Source organism: Lynx canadensis, chromosome B4, assembly GCF_007474595.2.
Source record: "Lynx canadensis isolate LIC74 chromosome B4, mLynCan4.pri.v2, whole genome shotgun sequence".
Classification (NCBI taxonomy): Eukaryota; Metazoa; Chordata; class Mammalia; order Carnivora; family Felidae; genus Lynx; species Lynx canadensis.
The window spans coordinates 5007312-5020422 of NC_044309.1; the positions used below are offsets into that span (position 1 = coordinate 5007312).

Consider the following 13111-nt stretch of genomic DNA (forward strand, 5'->3'; position numbering starts at 1 on the left):
CTGATGCTGATCAGACTGTGGACCACGGAAGGTTTGCTATAAAGTGCTTTGCCTTTGAAATGGGTTTGTGGGGTGCCTGGGTGGCTCAGCCGGTGGACCGTGCAGCTCCTTCTTGATTCTGGCTCGCGTCATGATCCCAAGGTTGTGGGATCGAGCCCCTCGTCGGGCTGCATGCCGAGTGTAGAACCTGCTTAAGATTCTCTCCCTCCCTCTCCCGCCATCGCCAAAAAAACTTTCAAACAACACAAGAAACTTTTGAGTCCAGTTAGTGACACCCACGAGCCATGTTTTAGACGCGGAAGCTCCTTTAGAAGACAAACTGCCGTTTCTGTTGCCTTGTTGGGATGCAGGTTAGTAAATAGGATGTGCTTTCTGATGTTCAGTGAACTGTAGAAGTAATTCGGTGCAAATACCCTTTTTTATTGTAACGGTTCCTTGTAAATCTTTCAGGCCCTTCTGAGGAAAGGAGGCCATACAGAAATGGAACCGCAGCATTTCTGTCAAGCTTTTCCCAGAGAGAACGACACACTGGTGGTCGTCATCAGAAACGAAGACATAGCATCGCATCTGCATCAAGTACGTGTGGTGATCTTTTCTTACAGAGTGTGTGTTCTGGGCATTTTATGTTGTCTTCCAAATGACCAGACCCATCGTCGCTTCTCAGGGCAGAAGTGAACTTTCCCACTGAATCCAAGTGGGAAGCCGACGGGGGGCGAGGGTGCACCCTCGGACCGTATACTTACCGAGGCGTTTCTGGCACGTCGCGTCTGAGTTGAGACTTTCATAGTAACTGGGGCAGAACCACGGAAAGGGAGGTATCGGGACACTTTCTCAGCTGAGATACAAACCTGTGTCTCTCAGTGCCTGGCAGCAGTAAATCTCCCTTCGGAAGGACTTGTGAAAGTGTTCTTACCTCTTTGCTGTGATATTTATTTACCCGTTATTTGCATCAGAGTAATTGCCTGTCCCAAGAACTGCGCTCGGGGGTGGGAATCGGGCCCTGCCGGGCAGGAGGCCCGGGGAGCCGGAGAGAGAGCAGCGACGGTGCGAGCCTGTCGCCTGCTTCACTACTGGACGGGTGTCCAGACCTCCGCTGTGCCTTCCCTCCGTCACCGTCCCCGGCCTTTGGAGTTAGAAGGGGACGGGCCGGAGCGAGTGTGCGGCGTGGATGGTGAACGGAGTCAGGACTGCTTGTGAGGGGCGCTCCTGCTGTTGGATAGGGCTTTGCAGGATTCCCGGTCGGTCGTCCAGGCGAAGTTTTTTCCAGCTGTCCCCGAACCTCATAACCCTGGGATAAAAGTGCCGAAAGCGACCTGACAGACCTCTTTCCCGGGATGCGTCTGTGTTTGCTAGATTCCCTGTTTGCTGAGGCTGAAGCACTTCCCCGGTGTCGTGTTCGCTGGCGTGGACGGCCCTGAAGACGTCCCCGAGTGCACCTACCAGGAGCTCTTCCACGCCGGAGGCTTTGTGGTCTCAGATGACAAGATCCTGGAAACTCTGACATTAGGTTGGTCTTGTATTTTCCTCTCTTCTTTCTTTAAAGGACAGTCAAATCGGTTTCTCTTCACCCAGTGACCCGAGTATGATTTCATCCAAAAGAAAGTTAACAACGCAGTCTCAGTCGCCACCTTCAGAGGCCTGAGTTTTTGCCGCGTGCTGAGCACTCGCACCTCCCTGGGGATCGCTGGCATCCTCCTCCCCAGCCCGCGTGCTCTCCGCCTCCTGGTGCTGACGGGTGATGGGACCGCCAGCCCCGCTTCTCGGTCCCTTCCTGTCAGTGCTGCCGCGGAGCCGTTCACCGTGGACTCTTGCTGTAACTGTCCCTACGCTGGCCCCGACCGCCCCCCCCCCCCCCCCCCCCCACTCCCGTTGCCATCACCCCTGCCGTGTTGTTGATGTTCTGGAAGTCAACAAATGGCTCCCAAAAGCCTTCTTGAGTATGTGCCGAACACTCACAATTCCCTTCCCTCTGGGCACGGGCCGGACGTGGAGGGAGGTGAGGGCGGCAGCCGGCTTTGAGGTCTCGTCTGAACCTGCCCAAGCTGACGGCCCAGAGAACTTGCCGTAGGTGCCCTTCGTGGGCCAGAAGGCGGGAGGGGGTTACCTCCACAGGCGTGACTTCCGCCCGGGCGCCTGTCTTCCTCTGGCGCAGCGGGCGCTCCCGCTTGTTCCGTGTGTCCGTGCCGCGTCCGCGTGGCGGTCCGGGCGCTCCTGCCACGGCCGAGGGGACCGCAGGTCGCCGCGTCCCAGCCGTGCGGGGGAGGCGCGTGCACTGAGGCCCGGGACCTCAGTTCCCACCGGGAACCGTCGCCGGGCTCCGACCGCACGAGCCGGGAGCCGACAAGGCCTCTTGTGTTCCGCCGTGTAGTTCAGCTGAAGGACATGGTCAAAACCCTGGAGAAGCTGAACGGAAACGGGAGATGGAAGTGGCTGCTTCACCACAGGGAGAATAAGCAGCTGAAGGAAGACGTCAGGTGAGGTCTGCGCGCGGGGGTGGGGGGCGGGGGCGGCCACCTGCACGTCCAGGCGCCACCTTCAGCTCCGCTGGGGGTTGAGATTTGGTTTCTGGGGCCGGGCTTTTGGGGTAGGCAGCGGGGTCGGGGCCGCCGCCCAGAGTTTGGGGCCCACGCTGTGTGCGTGCGCTCGGCCGGCAGGGGGTCAGGTGCGCGAGTCCGGAACGTGCGGGTAGCGAAGTTCAGGTTCCGCCACCGTGAACGGAGGGGACGGAGAGCGAGCCGTGGGCTTGCCGCCATGGTGCTTTGTCCGGTGTTGATTCGTGTGTTGTTTCCGCGGTCACGAGGATGGAAAAATTGAGAGCAGGACGTATCCTCAGTTAAATTTTACCCCAGACAAGACCAGAAACAGGTCTTGTTTCAGATGTACAGCTGCTGAGCCCTGGGGCCTGCGGAGCCTCCGCGCTCGGGGAGGCAGGAGCCAACAGGGTCTGGCGCGGGGAGCTGGGAGGAGGCCCCACAAGCCCCGGTCGAGGACCTGCGGGGGCGCTGACGGGCGTTTTTGGCGGCGTCCCGGCCCAGCTTCCGAGGCTGCTGACGGCGGGGACCTGCTTCGGTGGCATAGCGGAAGCACAGGGCGAAGACAGAGCTGATCCAGCTCAGACAGGGACTTGTGAAGCTGGGCTTCGAGCCCGGAATGTCCTTCTCTAAGATGACCACGTCTCCCCGCACCACGCCCTCCCGAGGAGGACAAACGTAGGTGCAAAACCGCACACGCGGGAGATCTTGAAAGGGACGCGGGCGGCCCCGAGCAGGGCTCCGGGAGAGGCTCGTACCTAGCAACAAGTGCAGGAGGGCAGATGAGCCAGGGGGTCCAAGCGGACCCGAGCCCACGATGCCGTGGAAGGGGTGCAGGGCTCCAAGGACCTGGTGAGCGCAGAGGCCGTGGCCAGGAGATCCCGAGGAGGCGGTGAGCGGGCACTGCAGAGGAAAGATTCAAGTGCGAGAAGGAGTTCCGAGGTACCGCCTCACCCCTGGTCAGCTGGCACGAATAAGCTTATTTCCCGTTCATGGGACTTTGGGGTAAACGGACCCCTTGCTGCCGGCGCTGTCCTCTTCGGAGGGCACCCGCCTCACGTGGAGAGGGCGCAGTGGGAACTCGTCAGAAAACTCCCCACGTCCTGTGGCCTTCAGAGGAACTCCTCTTAATCTAAAACCCAAAAAACCTAGGCGTTAAAAACTGCAGTTTCCCCAAAGAACGTTTATAGCCACGTGATTATCAGAAACTACTAAAGCAGCCTCCCGTCCATGTCTAGGCGAACGTGACCGACTGCCACGGGAGCGTACACACAAAAGCTGGTGTCACAGAAGTGCGCCGTGTGGTGCCCAGCGGGGCGTCGGGTTCATCCCTGCTACAGGGCGGGAGAGCAGACACGGGGACGTTTCACAGTCAGACACCTTCCACTAAAAGAGGAAGGAAAGATAGGTAGTTACAAGATTTTGAGAGAGGTGAGAAATTAAGAAAATTCCCACTGCTACCTAAGTGTGAGGACGTCGGTGTTTGGCAAGCAGCGCGGGGCCTGAAGAGCGGCTTTGGAAGCGCTGCGGTGACAAAGCGCCGCCGGGCCCGCTAGGAACGACTGAAGGGCCCGCCAAGCAGCGTCGTTGGGAAGTGGCAGTAGGTGAGCGCGTGGACGTCCCTCCTGCTCGGAGCGAGGCCCGGGCTTCCCGGACAGCCGGAACGCTAATGGGAGGAAAGAGCCAGCCTGTCAGGTCGTGAGGGAACCTGACGGGACGGTGACGTCCAGGAAGCCGGGGGCCCGGTGGAAAAGAACAGAAAAGGCAAAGAGCATCCCCGGAGGTTTGAGTGTTTTGACGTAAGAGGTCAAAGTATAGCGAAGGCAAGTAGTGAAGGAACGAAGAAACAGCTGAAAATCCAGATACGGTAAAAAGCAGCCTCCTGCAAGTTGCCAGGGAATCCACGTTTGGTTAACGTTTCTGTGTACGTTGCAGAGTGGATTCGATAGCACGGAAGAAGAACTTAATACTGAGATCCTATCAGAGTGCGAATCTCATCGAACTGCTTCACTACCACCATTGTGACTCTCGATCGCCAACAAAAGCAGAACTATTGAAATGTCTGCTCAACCTGCAAGTTCAGCACGTCCACGCCAGGTTCGCGGTCTTCCTGACAGGTAAACTCACCGTGTCCGTTCTCCAGCTCCGGAAGGGTCCGGGTGTGGTCATCGGATGCCGTACGGGATCTGTGCGCACACGCGCCGTACGGGGCAGCCGGGACCCCCCTTCCTGCCTGGTATGTGCTCCTAAACGCACGGGAGGCCGGGCCGAGGGGCGCCGTGGGCTCTGTCTGGCGGCCCTCCGGTCCGCTTGTCTACTAGCTGTGGCCTGCGGGCACCTCAAGTTTTAGGTGAACGTTCGCCCAGCCGTTAGAACTACGGAAGGTAGGGCCACAGTCCTTCTGTATCAGCGGTGCTCGGCACCCCACCCCCACCCCGGCCGCTCCCAAAGCTTCATACCCCTTCCTCCCTGGACCCATTCCCCACGGACCAAGTCGTTCCCTAAAAGTTTTGCTTTTTAAATAAAAGGGGTTCTGATGCCTGGAAAGTATACATCAATGACTTTTTCACCGAAAAGGTATTTTTTTTCTTTTTACAGAAAAGCCTACCATCTCCAGAGAAGTCTTTGAAAACAGTGGCATCCTTGTTACAGATGTAAATAACTTTATTGAAAATATACAAAAAGTAGCAGCTCCGTTTAAGAGTAGCTATTGGTAAGAACGCTTTCCAGAACGCTCCCTCGTGAGCAGGACAGGACTGATAACGGACATTCTGTCTGTGAGGAAACCAGTTGTTCGAAAACTCCACTCTTTAGTATCCATCATGCTGTAAATTTTAAATCTGTGTTAGGGGTGGGATTGCTGTTGGTTTGGCATTAAAGTCAGAATTTTTGAAGGATCATCTACTTCAGGGTGCCCCGTTTCATCTGAACGACTGAACACATCTTCACTTGCGGTTCATCTCGTTCCCAGGACGGAAGATAACGTCCCTCTTCGACAGCATCCTATTTACAGAACATTTCTTGGTTATTCTGTTTATAAAGACGGAATGACCAATTTTGTGTTTATGCAGGGGACTCCGCTGCGGCTTGCCTAGAACACCGGTGGTGCCACCAACAAATTAGTATTTTCCGTTTACTTTGGAAACTTTTTAGATACACGGAACGGCCTTCTCATATCTGAACAATCAATGTTCTACGACATAGGAGTGTTCTTCATTTCTTCACACTCTGCTCTAAAATCTTGGACTTCACTCACAGTGGGACAGCAGCTGTCTACCAGCTTCGGGTTATACTATTAAATATCGTTTTAAATTATTTCATTTTTACGGAGCGCCTTCAAAGCTATTAAGCTCAACGTTAAAAAGAGTTTTTACAAACACGTTTACTTAGGTGTAGCGAAAAGAAGTCTATTTTAAGCAATAGCTTTGTTTTTGCATGTCAGTGTCGAAAAGGCGTATGTAGTGCATGTTACAGCCTGTTTGAAAGGTTGTGCCACCCTTGTAAAAGCTGTAATCTTGGTTTTATTCGCTGTTACTCTAGCAACACTACAGGAAGTTAAATGGTACAAATTTACGAACTGTCATTTTTCACTTAGATTTTGTAAACAGCGCATTACAAAGTCAACCCTCGGAGGAAGAAAATCACTTATTTATGGTATTAGAAATAATTTCTAGGGTGATCTTTAAACTCAAAACCAAGCAAAAAAGTTTGTAGAGATACATAGTATCTATTTGGAACAGAGGTTTTTCTAACCGATTTGTTTCATTTTTTAATAAAGACAACGGAAAATCATTCAGCTGTTTCTGCGATTCCTTCCCGGAGAACCTTCTGGCAGTTTGTAGCCCATTTAACAGGTAGGACTTCGCTTCCACTCCTACCACAGGACCTCCATCTGCCGGTGCAGCCCCCACAGCCCTGGCCCGAGAGAAGGCTCACAGAACTCCAGGACGGGACCTCCGCCCTCCCGCCCAGTCGAAGGTGGGCGTCTGACGCGGTTTCTCGCCTAGGAACACCCCCACTCCGGGAAGAATCCAGGAAGGGGGCTGTAACCCTCCTTGGTCCACTTGAGCCCCTGCTGTGAGCTGAGCCTGCTGTCCTCTCATCTCCTCCTTCAAACGTCCACCCCTCCCCCTCGTGCCCGAAAGTCTTCCCACAGCCCTTTCCTAAAACTGCTTTTCCCCTTAACCGAGCCCAGGGTCAGTCTCGGCCCTGCCGCCCTTCCGGACTGCCGCTTTCATCCTCGTACCCACTGGCCTGGCACCTAAGTATTACAGGCGCTCCGTGGCTGTCGAGTGAGGGATGTGGGAACACAGTTCTTCTCTGTGCTTCTAGCCCGGCGGGCAAGGAAAGGCTCGCTGGGATTTTAGATGATCTTACCGTGTAGGCCAAGCGGTGGGGTTCTCGACTGGGGCAATTCTGTGCCTCAGGAGGATGTGGCGAGAACACAATTTGGGGTCTACTCACAGTGAGGCCAGAGGACGGGTGTATGTTTAGCCATCGAAATCTGCACGTGGCCCCATCTGCTGCAGCCACGCCGAGGGGAGTGAGCAGCTGGGGCGCACCCGGGGCGAGCCTCGCTAGCTCTTAATGTCGGGACACAGACAGACCAATCGAGAAAGAACTGGTTTCCAGAGTTTGGCTTTATTTGCAGTACAGAAATCACCTGGAGCCATTCTGAGACAGACACCACTGAAGCGGAGGCTCTGTCAAATCAATACTGCGTCGCAGCTTTTGGTCCGTCGAAGAAGCCACACCTGGGATACAAAAGAAGCTTCTACGTTTACCTGCTTCACGATAGGGGTCTTTCTTTCCCCTCTGCTCTTCTCAATCTTATAAGGTTAAAACACCGCACACAGGCCTCCTCCAAGATGACTCTCATGGTCCGGAGTTGTGTTAGAATTTCAGGCCCACGGAACCCCAACTTGGGGCCGTGTTCCGTGGGCGCTGTCGTAATACTTGATAGGAGATGTGAAGGTGTAGGGAGAACGCAGGGATGCCGTCCCGAATTACGGAACATTCCATCTCGAATCTCCTCCGTGTCAAGAGGATAGACGGCACGCCACCCACCGATCCGGCTCTCGGGCGGCAGCAGCGCGCCTGCGAAGGCTGCGCTGATTAAAAGATACAGAGCACTTGATACAAGTGCTCTGTATCAGTATCACGAGGGATTTTTAAAACTGATGCTGCACTAGGGGGAAAAAAAGCCAGTACTGGTTAAACCGAACAGAATGTGGTCAGCCGCCAATTCTGAGTAGCCACTCCAGGAAAACGAGTTAATACATGATATTAGAAAGGGGAGGAATATTTACTGGTACAGTGCTCTGCAATCTCCGTTTTGATTACAAAAGCAGGCCTTACAATATTGATTTCATACGATACGCGTCATTTGCCAAAGGTAAGTCTGTCCTAATGAGATGATAATTGCACTGCCGTTAGTCTTCCCCGTAGATGTCATTCTTCTTGCGCTTCATTTCCTCGAAGTCAAACTCGGATCCGGTCATCCTCTTATAGATGTCTTTAATGTCGTCACAAGTTGTCTCAAAGTGAGTTGTAGCATCGTATGCGCGGGAAATAAAGATCTACAAACGAAAATCACAAAGACCTGAGACGCTGCAGGGTGTCTCCTAATAAAGCCTGCGTGTTGATACTCTCTTCAGAGCGCCACACTCACCTGGCTTTCTGTTCCCAAATCTTTTGGTACAAGGAGGTCACTGATGCTAACAAATCTGGAGGGAAAGAGAGAACGGAGTCAGCAGGTGAGCGGACCCCAAGCCCACACTCCCAGCTCTGCCTGAAATTCAAAACCCAAAGGACGAGAGCGGCAGGCACAAGGCCCGCGCCACAGCCACTGGCGGCTCTCACCCGGCTCGCCACGCTCCGTGCAAGTATCAATCTCGGATTTCAGCTAAATGAACACATCGCTTACTTCTGTTCAATTGGTTCCAAAAGCTCCAGAGCCGGTCTGATTTCTTTCTCTGGTTCCTTGGTCTCCACAGTCGTACTGACTATGGCGATGTACTTGCCTTGTGCGGCCACGTTGTGTGCGGAGGAGATCATGCAGACGTAGATATCTGGAAACAAGGGAAGGCACTCACTGCCGGCGCTTGTAAACCTTGGGAATATGCGCGTGCTCCGGCGTCCCCCGTGTATCTCCTCGAGGTGTGCGTTAAAATTGCTTGGGACTGACCAGATCTTCCAGGCAAACCGGGTCATACACAAAAGTCTGCGAGTATCCAGCGACTTCTAGCCCACTGGACAGTAAGGACACGCGGAGCCGTGAACCGCCAGGCTCAGGAGGTTTCTTTTCCCGGCTCTGCTACGGCTACCTGCAGAGCCTCACAAAGCAAACTGACTGCTCTGGGGTCATCTTCCTCTCCACGCCTTGCATTTAGAAAGGTTTCTTAAGTACCGGTTTTTCATTTATTTATTAGGATAACAAAACTGCAAATCAGCATAAGCTAGTCTTCGGTTGGCATAACAAACTCTGTAATTAGGGGCGCGTGGGTGGCTCCGTCAGTTAAGTGTCCGACGGGCTCAGATCATGATCGCGTAACTCTTGAGTCCCAGCCCCGTGTCAGGCTCTGTGCTGACCGCTCGGAGCCTGGAGGCTGCTTTGGATTCTGTGTCTGTCTCTCTCTCTCAAAAATAAACATTAAAAAATAAACTCCTATAATTCTTCCTGTGTCCCACTCAGTAGCTACTCATTTTCCAATGTACAAAATCATGACTGAGCTCCCTTCGCTCTTTTGAGGCTTTTCACAGACCCTGCGATCTGCTTGGGGCCTGTGAACATCCCTCTGTTCCAGTCATGACCTGTGATTCTGGTTGCTCCCGTGGAAAAAGAAACACAGCTCTTAATAGTGTGTTCAAAAGCTCCTAACTCCTTTTAAGTTGAAGATTCGATAAATATAAGCCTTAGGGCTTCTACCTGGAAGGGAAGATGGAAAAAGGTAGGGGATGAAGACAGCTGCTTAGCACAAACAGCTTAGGAATTAACAATTTCAGAAGTGAGTCCTGATCTTCCTCAGAGTATTAGGCTGACAAATAATGTCAGCTAATGACAGAAACCTCCAGAGGCACATAATCACGGACACCACACTTCTCTAGTCCAGCCTCGATCCCTCATTCTAGACAAGCGCACAGGTCTAAGGCAGGGCTCTGGGACTCGTGTGCACCTTCCAGTGTGAGGATCCCTCACACCTTGTTTCTCATATGTAACTTAAAGTTTCCTCACCAAAACAGAGCAAAGAAAATTAGGAATTTGGGACAAAACATGAAGCGAATTATATTTAACAAAATCCTACAAACATCTGCCGGATCCTCAAAGCTCACCCGACTTCCGATTGACTTGGTTCTGGGGAATGATGATCTGGCAGGAGTTGGCATCGTTGGTGTTCTTGATGGGGTGGCTGAGGATGCAGATTACTCTGAGCACCTGGCCCACTTTTTCTACTCGGTCTTGGACGTAGCTGGGATCACAGATGAGCTGCTTACAGCGAGCAACCTGTCACAAAACGTGTAAGTAACATTTATGATATTTGGTGTCCACAATGTTTTTGATAGAAGGTTGACGCCCCTGTCCCTGGAGTAGAATCTGTGGCCCTCATAAGGTTAACCGTAACTACGGACAACTTAAAACTAGTTTTGCCAACAATCCCACCAGAGTCTCCTGGAACAGATCCGTGAATCCGAAGTCCTGTTCAAGTATTCGGCAACCTGGTGCACAGCCTTTAGAAGTACAGGTTTTAGAACTGCACAGACAGGTTTCAGATCCTGGCTGCAGCCAACCTCAAAGGGTGGTTGTTGGGTTAAACGGAATACTGTACCGAAGGCTGTCATCACAGGGGACTGTCCCCAGTAAGAAGTACATGTTCCGTAATTTCCTGAGAGGGAGCAGCCCTGAGAAACGAGGAGATGAAACTCCATGCTAACAAAGACTCTGAGATAGCAGATTATTTCCCAGAACCTCCCGTGCTGAAAGCACAAGACAGTTACCGAAGGTCTACAATAGTTAACGCTTCGTTCCGACGGCCACCCGGCGGGTGTCGATCACGTGGTCCTAACCCACGGAAGACCATCAAGAACACCGAAGTAGGTCTCTATCCCCAGCTTTGGAGCAGTTCTCACTCCTTGTGAGGGCTGCCATTTCACAAAATACAAATGATCTGGCCGGCAGACCCATGGCATCAGCATCCCCTGAGAACTTGTAAGAAACCGCAGGCCCACCGCATCAGGATGTGCACGTCACGAGGGGTAACACAGGTTTGTGTGCAGTTCAAATTTGAGAAACACTGCGCGAAACTCCACCTAGCCAACACCCGAATTAAATAATAAAGTCCTCAGTATCCACCAGGTCCAAACTCAACCAATAAATTATAAGCGGTACAAATAAAGCCAAATCGAAAGGAACACTCAGGAGACAGGCACCAACCTACACTACGTAAATACAGACTACTTACCACTTAGACTTCATCCATAATGTCTATTTCCATCTGAAGCGCTAATCAACCCAAGAGGAAATAATACTTTTTAAGCACAACATCTTTAACTAGTCCTTAGTCATTACAAATGACAACCTGCCATAAAGAAACCACATGTAGTCTGGAATCTAGCATCAATGTCCATTCTACATTATGTTAAATAACATCTCCTTCAAAGAAACATGGTATTTTTTAAATTGTAAAAGCTCTTACCTCTCCTTCAGATTTCACACCAATCACTTTTCCATTTTGCACAATGATTTCCTCAATTGGCTTGTTGAGCATGTAGGTACCACCATAAATAGCACTTAGCCTAAAAAAATGTTTGAAATTATAATTTATAATTGTGTCCACGACTAAAGTCTCCTTTCTTAGATCTTTGTGAGTTACACAGGCAACGTATATCTGCTCAATTTCCTTCTAGAAGGTATTAGTTTAAAAGTCATTAAAGCAACAATTTACAAAATAGAGTCAAAACCATGAAGTCTCACATTCAGTCCTGCATGCCAAGTCCTTTTGAAGTGCTTATGCTAATCCTCCAGCATATAAATAAAACTGAACGGAAAAAAAAACAAAACCAATCAGGAGGCCCTGGAGAGTGACTAAAAAAGCAGACTGACACTGGAGAAGAGACTTGAAGGAACGAGCGAGATCCTTTGTGGTTCCTATGGCTCTCCCCCCGAAGGAACCCCTTTCTCCCCATCCCTGTAACAGCGCGGCTAGAACGAAGCAGAAAGCCAGCAGTCTTACTGATTCAAGGTGCCACAGGACAGAATCTGGGGCTGTCAAAGGAGATGAAAATTGTGAGAGGAAATCCACAAAAGGGCAGAATCTCTTCAAATCGTTAACTAACTCTGGAAGTGCTTGTACCTGAGAGATTCCAAGAAATCCAGCAAAAGCAACAGCCAGAAGGCGAAAAGAGCGGAGCCGAGATTATAGCTGAGGGCCTTAAGGACAAATGGGTTTGAAGTCTGAAACTGCCACATTAGAGAGCTTGGTCTATGCACATCTTGAGCTTTCCACTGTAAACCCCAGGAGGATCACACCTCATCACAGCAGGACTAAAGATTAAGCCAAAGAGAGACACACACACACACAACACGCCCTCCCCATCCAACAAAGTGTCAACTCAAGCCTCAAAAGTTCAAGGTGCCTGGCCAATAATTTAACTACCCACTTGAGCAAAAATCGACACTCTTCAGAGAAAGAATCCAGCATCTCTAAAACGTGCCAATCAATGTGTCTAGTCTGCAATCCACTATCACCAGACATGTGAAGAGACAAACTGTGACCCAAAGTAAAGATTTCGGGAAAAGCAATCGATACAGATGCTCAGATTACCTACCGATGTTAACATATGCAGGGGTAAAAGGCCGCTATTATGTATACATTCAAGGACAAACATCCTCATTCAAACAGACATTTAAGAACACATTATTAGCACAGGGGCGCCTGCCTGGGTGGCTCAGTCGGTTACACGTCCAACTCTGGATTTCAGCTCAGATCACAATCTCACGGTTTGTGAAACTGAGCCCCTCACTGGGCTCTGTGCTGACAGTGCAGCCTGCTTGGGTTCATTCTCTGCCCCTCCCCCACTTGTTCTCATTCTCTCTCTCTCTCAAAATAAACTTAAAAGAAGATTAGTATAAATGTATCCAGTAGGATCAAAACGAGTAAACAGAATCTCATAAAAAAAAAAAAACTATACTTAAAAAACTAGAAATTCTACATATAGAAAGTACAGTACCAGAAAACAAAGTTAAAACTCACTGACTGGGATTCATAGGCTTTTGGAAATAACAAAAAAGGGAGCCTGTGAACTTGAAGACAAATCGATAGGCATTATCCAATATGAAGCATGGAGAGAACAAAAGTTAAAAAAAAAAAAAAAAAAAAAAAAGCAGAGAGTCTCAGTGACCTGTTGAAGTAATACCAAGCATCCAACATGCACGGAATTGGGTGTCCCGGAAGGAGAGAAAGAGGAAATGGGACGAAACACCTGAAGAGGACAATTATAAAATTCCCAATTTGATAGACACGATTAAGTCACACATCCACGCAGTTCAGCAAATCCCCACGCAAAACCACGCACAGGCGAAT

General features: G+C 50.9%; 2 protein-coding genes across 5 annotated transcripts in view; one reads left to right on the forward strand and one right to left on the reverse strand.

Annotated features, from left to right (window-relative positions):
* Window positions 1–6323, forward strand: part of TASOR2 (transcription activation suppressor family member 2) — an 80585-nt gene extending 74262 nt beyond the window's left edge. For all 4 annotated transcript variants that reach the window (XM_032593817.1, XM_032593816.1, XM_030322162.1 and 1 more), the window contains 5 exons: window positions 451–576; window positions 1354–1507; window positions 2369–2474; window positions 4467–4648; window positions 5130–6323. In XM_032593817.1, coding sequence (XP_032449708.1) covers window positions 451–576; window positions 1354–1507; window positions 2369–2474; window positions 4467–4648; window positions 5130–5248 — 687 coding nt within the window. In that variant the 3' untranslated portion in view covers window positions 5249–6323. The remainder of the gene's footprint in view (window positions 1–450; window positions 577–1353; window positions 1508–2368; window positions 2475–4466; window positions 4649–5129) is intronic.
* An 830-nt stretch (window positions 6324–7153) lies between these two features.
* The window catches only part of GDI2 (GDP dissociation inhibitor 2), a 34376-nt gene continuing 28418 nt past the window's right edge, over window positions 7154–13111 (reverse strand). The window contains exons 7-11 of the mRNA XM_030322165.2: window positions 11225–11324; window positions 9864–10035; window positions 8458–8602; window positions 8203–8257; window positions 7154–8110 (exon numbers count right to left, since the gene is read on the reverse strand). Of these exons, the coding sequence (XP_030178025.1) occupies window positions 7964–8110; window positions 8203–8257; window positions 8458–8602; window positions 9864–10035; window positions 11225–11324 (619 nt within the window). The 3' untranslated portion in view covers window positions 7154–7963. The remainder of the gene's footprint in view (window positions 8111–8202; window positions 8258–8457; window positions 8603–9863; window positions 10036–11224; window positions 11325–13111) is intronic.